This window comes from Mastigoproctus giganteus, chromosome 1 (assembly GCF_048544385.1).
Source record: "Mastigoproctus giganteus isolate SK-2022 chromosome 1, ASM4854438v1, whole genome shotgun sequence".
NCBI classification, from domain to species: domain Eukaryota; kingdom Metazoa; phylum Arthropoda; class Arachnida; order Uropygi; family Thelyphonidae; genus Mastigoproctus; species Mastigoproctus giganteus.
Window position 1 is genome coordinate 204,895,615 of NC_143575.1, and position 10,630 is coordinate 204,906,244.

The following is a 10,630-nucleotide window of genomic DNA, read 5'->3' on the forward strand; positions in this document are numbered from 1 at the left end:
GTAGAAATCCGCTTGTCCGAGGCGTGGATAATTGCTAGGAGGCAGTAAACGACGTGTGTTGCCATGGTCACTTGACCGCAAGTACAAACCCACAGCGCATTTGCCTGACCTTGACCTGTAGCCGGAAGCGATAGGTATCTCTGGTCAGCCGTGAGTAGCAAAAACAGCAAATTTTGCAGTATAAGAAAGCTATAAATAATAAATACCTGGATGTCCAGGTCGCCACACAATGGATATCCTCTTGTTCAGCATCAAATTAGGAATACACCAACATAAAAATCATCATATAAACCTGAGCATAATTCTGTTAATTTAACTGATTAACCGGAGCAACAAAGACACACAGCCGTACAACTGAACAATTAATCCCAAACCACCGCAGAGCTCGTCGACACTGGTGCCATGAACATGTGACTTGGAGCCCTGACAAATGGGGTACAGTTCTGTTCTCAGATGAGTTCCGTTTTAGAGCTCAAGTGGTGGAGGAATATCTTGAAACTAAAGATATCCAACGATTTCCGTGGCCAGCAACATGTGTGGTTCGCTATTGGAAGTCGCATAGCATGCCGGCAGTAAACTCCTCTGTCACTTGGTGAGATATGATCCAAGCTGATGGAAGAATGGGACTTTTTGCCACAGAATCTTACAGACACCTTCATATCGAGCATGGTTCACCACTGTCAGGCCTGTTTAGCCGTTGGAGGGGATACTCCGTATGTGATGAAATGTGTTTCGTCACATATATGTGCTATGTGACGATATTTTCGAGCAACTTGTATCTACTTCTGTAATGTAGCTTTTTTGGTGATACTGCAATTCTTATACAACTCCAAAAATGTCCCTTATACCTGTCAGAAGTTTCTTGCTGTCTCTTCACTTCATGGTTTTTCTATGGTGCACCACGGTACCAAATTTTGTCCCGTTTCATCACAAGATGCACGAATCACGCCACGTTTTCTGCGTGTTCTCTTAATTTTATCGAGCAGTGCATTTGAATTATTTTATGTAGATATGTCTACAAGCAATAATAGCAGGTTAAATATTTTTCTATTATCGAAGTAAAATTAGACAAATTTATTCTACTTTAATATGTTCCTAGTGGAATAAATGACATTCATAGAGAGGATTCTCGATAATATGTTTAATATTATCGAGGCCATGTCAGGCCACACCTAGAGTACTGTGTACAGGTCCAGAGGCCTCATTTTATGAAGGATGTAGAGTTGCTAGAACGAGTACAAAGAAGGGCAACAAGATTGGTAAGGGGAACAAAGGGGTGCTCTTACCAAGAAAGCCTTAAGTTCTGCAAATTGCAGTGCCTGGAGAGTAGGCACCTGCGAGGTGAACTGAATGATGTGTATAAGGCCTTGAATGGGTTGAGCAAGCTGAATGCTGATGGGATTCTTCCTCTTGCTCAGAGTAATCATCTGAGAGGGCATAAATTCAAATTGAGGAAAGACAGATGTAGGATAGATGTGCGGAAGTTTGCCTTTAGCCAGCGGGTAGTTGATTGGTGGAAGAGACTTACATCTTTTGTTGTTAAAGTTGATAGCCTAAATAAATTTAAGGCTGAGCTGGACAGGCATTTGGAATGAATGGAGGGGTGAAATGGGAGGGTATGTTTTTGGCTGATGTTGCATATGCCTGCTTTCTTGCATCGTATGCCTCTACCAATGCTAATATCCAGTAAAAATGCTTAAAAGTTAAAATCGGAGGAAAATTAAAATTCAACAATTATTGTTCACTACAATCAATGAAGTTAAATTTGGCTGCACGAAGACTCGGCTCGTATTGTGTTTAATGTACAGTCCTAGATCGGTTGATGGCGATATCACTTGATCAATATCTTCTCCTCTTTGGAACCATGCGACAGACTACTCTTTAAAATAAACTAGTAAATATGCCAAGTTATAGCTTAAGCCCGAAGTCAGTTTACTATTAATAGGTTTAAACGAATATTCTGCTATGGTAAATGATGAACAAAACTTGTGTTTTTCCATTTGTGTACTATAGTAGAGACTTTGCAATTCTTAAACCTTAAATTGCTAATAGTATAGTACTTTCTGAGAAAATTTCCGCTTCAGCTGAATTAAAACAATGTGGTAGATGGAGAAGAAGAAGAACAATGCTGAGAATTTTGTGTTTACTTTCTTTTTCTTAAAGATAAAACAAAACCAAAGTATCTGAAGTCAGTAGGATTGCGTTAAGTCCTTAATGGAAAAGGAATCACTCTCGCACTCCATTAGAAATACATTTCGGTGTCCCGTTGCAGATTTACGTGTATCAGAAATAAACTATTGTCGAGACAGAAAATATCATAGCGTTTGCCTAGAGAAAGAGAGAGGCTTCTTCTTTTACTTCCCTCCCATCGACGACAATGACGAAGAAGGAGAAACGAGGTTAGAGAAACTCAAGATCTGTTCCATTAGCTGCCAAATGTCTTCGCATCTCTGACTTCGTTTTTCTCTTGTCACGATAATTCCTTGATGGGAAATCAATAGAGCGTGGTAGACTCAAAAATCAACTACAACGCTAAGTTAAAGTGGAAGAACACGGAACCATGTGGTGACAAAGCAAGCCCATTATTAGACGCTGCACGGACAAACATTCGCTATTGTAGCGGAGCTGTCCGAAGGTTTTTAAATTGTTTCACACATCAAAGTAGGTTCAGCGAATCATGAAAGAGCCCGCAGTAGAAGAAACACGAGTTATCGCGAAGCACGCAAAACACAATTGGCTATTCGAGACAAAAGGCTATTGTATTTTCTGGATGGTCTTTGAGTGGTGAACTCCAGAAGAGTTACTAATCACCAGTAAGTGACCGCGAAAAGCGCTCATCCTTTTCACCAACCCGTATTTGAAGTCATCGTAATTGAATGCCGAAAGTTTGCTTACTATTTGGAGGAAATAACATCAAATAAAACTAACTGATCGAAAGGTTAAGTGAAATTTTGTGGTACGAAATCTGATACAAAATAACCACACTGATTCTACAAAAAGTTTGTTTCGATAGCAAATTGTCAATTAATAATTGTCCAATTGTCGCGAAAATTTGTCCATGAAAATTTATCCAATTGTCCAGCAAGTGTTCTGTTGTAATATTCACAACAGAATTCTCTGAAAAAGATGGCTACTCGCTGGACAAGTGAATTTTTCAAGTTACAATGTACTTCCCAAACAGTTCTTTTGGTAAGACAATTTTCGCCCCTGTGGCAAGAATAGTGGCTACACTTTAAGCGTTATAAGCGCTTATCTCGTTTTATTTCAGTTTCACTGACTCAACCCTTTAAGCACTGTGAAATGGTGATTGTCCAATTTTATGTAAACTATAATTGCTCCTCTTGATTAGTAAAATATGCAGACTAGATAACTCTGAAGGGAGTTAGTCTTGTTTCATTGTGCATGCTCGCGTTCGAAGCGAGGGCTTCCTACTGCATGCATCCTTTAGAGCCATCAAATTTTAATAGCTCGTTATGAAAGAGCAGTAACTTCACACTCCCTTGGCTACAGATTAATGCCAGTTAATAACTTCCTGCAATTTTATACCTCCCGAAGGACAAAGGTACTAGCCAGACATCATTACAGGATAAACCCTTCGAGTTTTAATAACTAATGGATGTTTCTTTATGCGCGAAAGATGATTTTCTAAGATAAGTTTGATATACTTTTATATTGCAAATTTTATGGCGGTATGTTTGTGATACTCGGTAGCGACATGATTCCATTGATTAGGAGAAGAAAAAAAAGGATCAAAAGCTTATGAAATAAGAAAAGTAATTGAATATTTATTGACAAAAAATCCCACTTGAACGAAGATGTGATAATAAACGGGGGGGGGGGAAAGGTGTAGAATTTTAAGTCTTAATGGCCGTGCTTCGATTATTTTAAGCCAGCTATAGGAAGGAAACTCCCTGTAGGTTCATGGAGTAACCTACTTTGAGGCTCGCTTCTCTGTCTTCCGTTTACAATATCGCACATCCTGTAATATTCCCTCTTTCCCTTGTCGCGTTCATATTCTGTGCAAGTTTTAATTTGCGTCATCTCTAAGAAGCTTATAAAGGAATTACAAGGGCTGTGAGTAGCAGTGCAGTTTCTTTATCACCTGAACAATGATCAGATTGGTGAGTATTTAGAATGAATGTTTGTGGTAAGCAGAGATTAACCGGCAACGTTCAGATTACGGTATTATTCCTTGTCCAGTATTGAACAGCACTGTATTTGGCAATCATAGTCTTGAACCCTGGTACGTGTAGTTATAGATCCTGGCGCTGACCACTCTGCTACGTTGCCCTCAATATTTTATTCCTGTTTAATGCTTTAGCCAATTTTTTTTTTAGCCTAACCCTATGTAATAATTTCTGACGTTTGGGTAGGTTAGTGGAATTGGACAGTCAAAGTCAGCTTAAACGTATTTTTCCATGGTGAGCACCATGTGTACCAACCGGTTTATTGTCTATTTACCTCTGCTTGAATTTAGAGTTTTTAAAGGGTAGTTGCGATATAGATAGAGGGACTAGTTAAAGAAGGCGGATTAATTAGTTGAGTGGTTTTAATACGTAGGTGGCAAGTTGCTGTTTCAGCTCAGCTCAGCTCCCTCATATACCGAAGGACTTCTCCAATAAGTGCATTGAGTGGCGAAACCCAACTTTACTCGGTTACAAGTTTACTTCTAACCGAGTAAGGATGGAGGTCATGATTAGGAAGAATTAGCCTAACTGATAAGTTTTTGACTGATTTGTCAACTCGCTTTCTGTAGTGATTAAAGATCCCTTCAACTTAGTTTGCGTGGTCATACTTGGCATGGCCACTCTCCTTTTGAATATGAAGTAGCCTAACCAAATTTTATTGTAATTAATAAAAAGATAATTTCAGGAAATAAGAAACTGAAGTGCTGTATAAAGACTTCTCTAGACGCGTGAAATGTTTTCATCCTGTCAAGTGGTTGCCAATCGCGTAATTTAACTTCATGACCCTATGATGGCGCGCTTTAAAGACTTGTGTGACCCACAGACGATTGTCCCCCCCCCCAGAAATCGCAAGACCTCTTAACCGTATATCCCGCGGAATGGGTAACTTTCTTCTCTTCCTTTAGAGCCGAAACGGGTTCTAGTACTGTACCATATTAACTTGCTATTTTAAGAATTCCCATCCACTTCAAAAAGAAAGTAGGAATGCATTTAACGTGCACATGATTTTGTAGGATTAAATTTCGAAGAAGTCTGTTCTCAACTTCTTTTTTTCTTTCGCCTCTAATATGATTATAAGAATAAAGGGAAAGGCTTATTGGATTAAAGTAGTTCGAAATGCTTTCTTATCATGGCTTCTTTGCTCTCTCCCCCTTCTTTAGCGTAAATACAGCCATAAAATGTTATTTTTAGTACCCGTTTATGGCACTGAGGAACGAATACAACACTGCGCATGCGTGCGGAAATGAGATTAAGGCATCGAACACCTGAGAACCAGCTAACTTGCTTGCGCAAAGTCAAATGCGATTTTTTATTTTTTAAGAATTTGCGGGAATGTCTTTCCACTTTATCTAAAGAGCGCTGAAAGTTACCTGCTCTAAAGTTCGTTAAAAAAAATCGTGGATCTCTTTATGAGAAAATTAGAAAGTTTTAAGTTCTTTAACTTCGTGAAATGAAACTTTCTTTACTGTTTAAGACTAATTTCTCGGCACAACTCAATATACTTCTCGTCTTAAATTTATTTGCCGAGTACGGTTGCGATAAGAATGAAGTTCATCAGATGGCTCAGAGTTAAAAACATCGCGTTTATCAACTATGAGAATTATGAAAGTTGCACGAACACTTAACCTACCTTTGCAGAATATTAATCTTCATCGATGGGAACTAACGAAAAGTAGTACACGGGCAATTCGCAAACACTAAGAATTGTAAAATAACTTTTTTATGCATTTGCCTTCATCTCTTGTTCAAGAAGTGGATCTTTCAGTGAGATCCATCCCCAGTTTAGTATTCCTAAGGGTGGGGGTTGGATGGACTGACCAACTGTCATACCTTCATCAGATTTTGGAAAATGCGCTGTGTAATCTAAACAGCTCTTTTCTGCAAAGAGCTGTAGATATTTCCCCATAAAATAACTCGCTTGTAAAAGACTTAATAGAATTTATTAGCATTCTGGAAATAGAACTTAGTGCAATGTTACTCAGTTTCTTAAACTCTGGTTAACATCTTATTGCTTAACGTGAAGGCAGCAAAACTTTCATGTAATAATTGGTGATCAAACCTTTAAGTGCCAAGCCTTCCTCCGTTACCAAAATTAATGCGACACTTTTGCCGAAAGCTGTCTCGCTGTGGCTAACAGGACCATAACTCTGGCTCCAAGTAAGATCATCGACGTCTTTTATGGTTGACAAGCATTCGCGTACAATACTAACGTAGCAATTCTACTCGGTGAATTCTTGCGTTCAGCTCTGCTGTCTGAGAATCTGCACTCGCGGAAGGAGATTGATGATCCCGTGTGCGGATCCCTTTGTCCTGTTTTATTACACCATAAATTTCTGTTCAGGACTGCAACAATTGGGCTACCACAGGAGCATCCAACGTAGCGGTGTTGAACTCTGACTTTAGCAAGTAACATGCGAACTGAATAAACACATGCAACAGCTATTGTTCTCTATTAGCCACTAATAATAAAAAAGCAATTGATAATTGCTTTTTTTTTTTCCCTTTCAGTGTGTCCTGCTGTCGGCTTTGTCGCTTCTCTTTGGAACTGTAGATCAACGGAGACTGCATCCACCGTTGCCTGCTGGGATTAACACAATAGATTCTTATTACTCGGGTCACCGCTTTGCTCATCCTGGTGGCGAGAGAGCTGTCGACCACCCGCTTAGTTCGCGAGGAGATAACTACGACCAACGCCCAGCGGCGATCCATTCGACACATACTGGACACATTTCGGAGATCATAAGCCACCTCCCTGTCGTGTTGCATTACACCAGACACCGACGTGATGCTGCCGAACTGTATGCAAAGCTCGCTCTGAAAGAGGCCCTCGAGAGGAGAGACATGTTCTCGTGAGTCCGAGGCAGAAGAATGTACCGACCCTGTTTTTAGGTTCCGAAAGGTTTTAATAAAGTTAATTCAACCTGACTTTGTTCATTCAGATTTTTCGTGGTTCCCAGATTATTAAACAACAATTCTCTTACTTTTTCTCTTCCATACAAGAAAACCTGGGCATTTAACTTTTACAAGGTTTTTTAATGACAGTTGAACAAACGAAGTCCTATGTCTCCTTTACCCATTTTAAGTGGGTGTACACTACTATACTTTTTTTTTTTTTTTTCCCCCCAAAGAATGCGTTGCATTAATTAATTCTCAACTTTCAGTGTTGCAGTTTAAAAAAAGCTATTTCTATTTAACGCCATTAAAGCTTCTTTAAAATTACGCAAGCACTGATCACTAAGTTGCAGTATAAAACAACCTTAGTTTAGTGTCAGTAAGTGGCTGAACTGAAAGAATAAGTGGACACAGTTGCAAATTCTGGCAACGAGTCTGTTGTTGTTGCAAAATGACCTTAAGTCACATGGTGTTAGTGTTAATCGTTTCGTGAGCTGCATAATGGAAGATTTAAAAGACTGAGCAGGGTTTTCATTATTCGCCGTTGTGTTTGATGTGGGGCGAGTGCTACACAAGATGTGAAAGAAATGGCAAGAGGCTTACTAAGACAATGTTTTAAGAAAACTGCTTGGTCAACGCCATAGGTAATGTTAAGAATTTTTTTTTTTTTTTTTTTTTTACGCTTTTTACTAAACGGAAGGAAACGTTAAGAGGGGAAACGTACATCATCATGGTATCAAGTTTTTATTGTAATTCTATATATAATAAGTTTATCATTTTACGTGGATATTTTAGGCGCAGTGTACCAATTTAATGTCTTAAGATCTCTGAGGACATGTTACGTCAGAGTACAAAAAAAATCAGAAGTCTCCATCCAAACTTTCCTTACATTGGATGCCTTTTTATCTTTAGGATGTTAGTGAAGCGAATACTGCATAACGTTAACTGAAGTTATTTAAATACCGTCGGACTGTTTTGACAAATGAACCTTACCTATACAATTCCTTAATTTTCACTTTGTGTGGAAGACATCTCATTTGGACGAATGTCGAATGAGTGGTAACCTCTCCACTCTGGCGTGTGGAGACGTCACGGTAAACTGAACTCATGTTCGTGGAAGCACTTCTGTACAATTACGGGTCTTGCAATACGGCACGTTATTCTGTTGGAGAACTCATTTGCAGTTGATACAAAGGGAAGCATATTGTGGGGGTGGCGTTTTATATTTATATATTATTTTTTTTGCTTATATTATTACTATAGTATTTATATTCTTAAAAATCCCACTTTGCATCTGACTTGTTATCTCACAGAAGAATTCCGGTCCTGTGGGAGTTCCTATATCACTCCTCCTTTGGATTTTTTTTTGCTGTGTGTTCAGAAATAACCAGACACTATTTGCATTAAGTTAGATACAATTTGTTTATTATACATAATTACAAATAAAAGATCAAGCAATTCATTACACATTATTCACTTCATATATAGGTACATAGCATGGATTACGTTTCTGGTCATTAGGCTCTCCTATCATCATCTTCTTAATATTCGGCAACTAACACATTCCTACGATCAGTTTCACCTAACTCTTTCTTTAATACAATTGACATTTTTTTTTATTTATTAATCATACTTATCTAGCACAATCCTACATTCTTCTTCATGGTTAACACAATTCTTCTTCTGGAATTTAATGTCCACTTTACACATTATTCTATTCTATTCTCACCCACATTAAAATTACATGTTAATGAAATATACATTGGTTTATTTATTTCTTCATCCTCTCAGGTAAACTTCAGCATTTAGCGACTAATTTCTCTACTTCAGTAATATTATATAAGTAACATACCACTGTACCTGCTTTATAGGTTAACCCGTCCAACATTATTAACTTCCTTCCATTAATTAATTAGCAAATAAACCATAACTATAATCAATCCTTCGTTAAACTAATTCTACAATATTTCTTTGGTTCTCTATACAACATGCATTTAATTAACTATATGTTTCCCTAAATCTCACTTAATATTTATCTAATCTTCCCTGCAGTCCTTTGCAATTACGTAGGGGTATATACGTTGTTTAATCACTTACTTCTGGGGATTTGAATCCTACCGCTAATACAATGTTTGGCCTGTGACTTTCCGCTCTGCATCGGGGTCCACCATTGGTTTGGAAACGCTCTTCTCCGATTCCGGACTGCTTACTTCTGCCAGGGACATTATTCGCTTTGCCGATCATTCCTGGTATCATATGCTTCCTTGCTGTGCCGGATCATTCAGTAGGAGTCGCTTCTCATTACTTTATTTCTTTCTGTAGGCTACAGGACGGTTCAGTGTTCTTCCATAAGCATTATCTCGCTGTCCTCCTTCTAAAAATATCTCTCGGTGGGTGGACGCTCTCAGACTTCTATGTTCCATCTCGCGAAAGTTTCCTTTACAGTAACTTAGCTATTCTTTACTAACACTATCAGAACTTAGTTAACTGATTCTACTGGTGGATTACTTCCGGAGACTGTTTCCCGAGCCTACCTTCGAAATACTTTCATCGCCCTCCGAAAAAACTTTATCATCTCCAAAAAAACTTTATCGCCCTCTTATTCGCGCGCTCTTCCCCTTTTATTTCCCAAAATTTCGTAACGCCCCTCCTTTCCTCAACCAGTCATTTCTATCGGACCTTCATCATCTCCATTCTCATTTGCCTATTCCACATGACAGGACGGTCGAGCTCCTTCCGGTGTAGAAAGAACTTCCGTTTTCCAGAGAATTCTCGATCCTTCTAGAAATGACCAGAAATTTCTGGAGCTCGGAACCCATCCGGAAAACATCTGCGTCCATTTACTTGATTCGTCTCGCCACGCCCGCTCTGTTTGCAGTAAACAAAAACGCCCCCCGCTGGTACCCCCATAGTCATCTCTGGACCAACCCGTCCCTTGCCATTCTATCAGTTGACCCCCACTGTTCCGTCTTGCTATCTTCGCTTGCTGATTCAGGTGTGGGCACTGATTCAAAACTCTTTCTAATGTTTATTTCCACGGTATATTTGCTTTTTCATTAACTATAGACTCCACTTAATTAAATTCCATTAGCGTGAGATCCACTATCTTAAACAATATTTGTGACTTTAAGTGTTTTCTTGTAAGATTTACAATATCACTCTATCTAGCATTCTATCATTAATTATATAGACATTTAATTTAATTTGTAAGACTTTGTGTCTTACAATATGGTCAGAAACAATTTACAGATAATCTGACTATTCGCATGCTGCTATTATGGTGAAAAGGGCATGGATTCGTTATGCTTTCGCCATACTCTGGTTTTTCCATCAACGTGAACCAGAATTCAGTATTAAGAGGCCAACTCTTAGGCAGAAAAATCTGCGGGGAAATCATTGTCCACAGATTTTCCCCACAGTGAAGCATGGCAATAAGTTTTCTGTATTGATACAAGAAGGTCCGGTAATTTCGTTCTATTGGCGAATTTTAGTTCTCCAGCAGGATTGAAACGCGATGGGATGTGCTAGGAACACATATTTTCTATAGGATC

At 38.8% G+C, this 10,630-nt stretch overlaps 1 protein-coding gene across 1 annotated transcript; it reads left to right on the plus strand.

Moving 5' to 3' along the window:
* Positions 1-4,035: 4,035 nt before the first annotated feature.
* Positions 4,036-7,113, plus strand: LOC150091461 (uncharacterized). The gene is made up of 2 exons (XM_090384032.1): positions 4,036-4,121; positions 6,696-7,113. The coding sequence occupies exons 1-2, from the start codon at positions 4,110-4,112 to the stop codon at positions 7,038-7,040; spliced, it is 357 nt and encodes a 118-aa protein (XP_090240158.1). The 5' UTR covers positions 4,036-4,109; the 3' UTR covers positions 7,041-7,113.
* Positions 7,114-10,630: the final 3,517 nt, after the last annotated feature.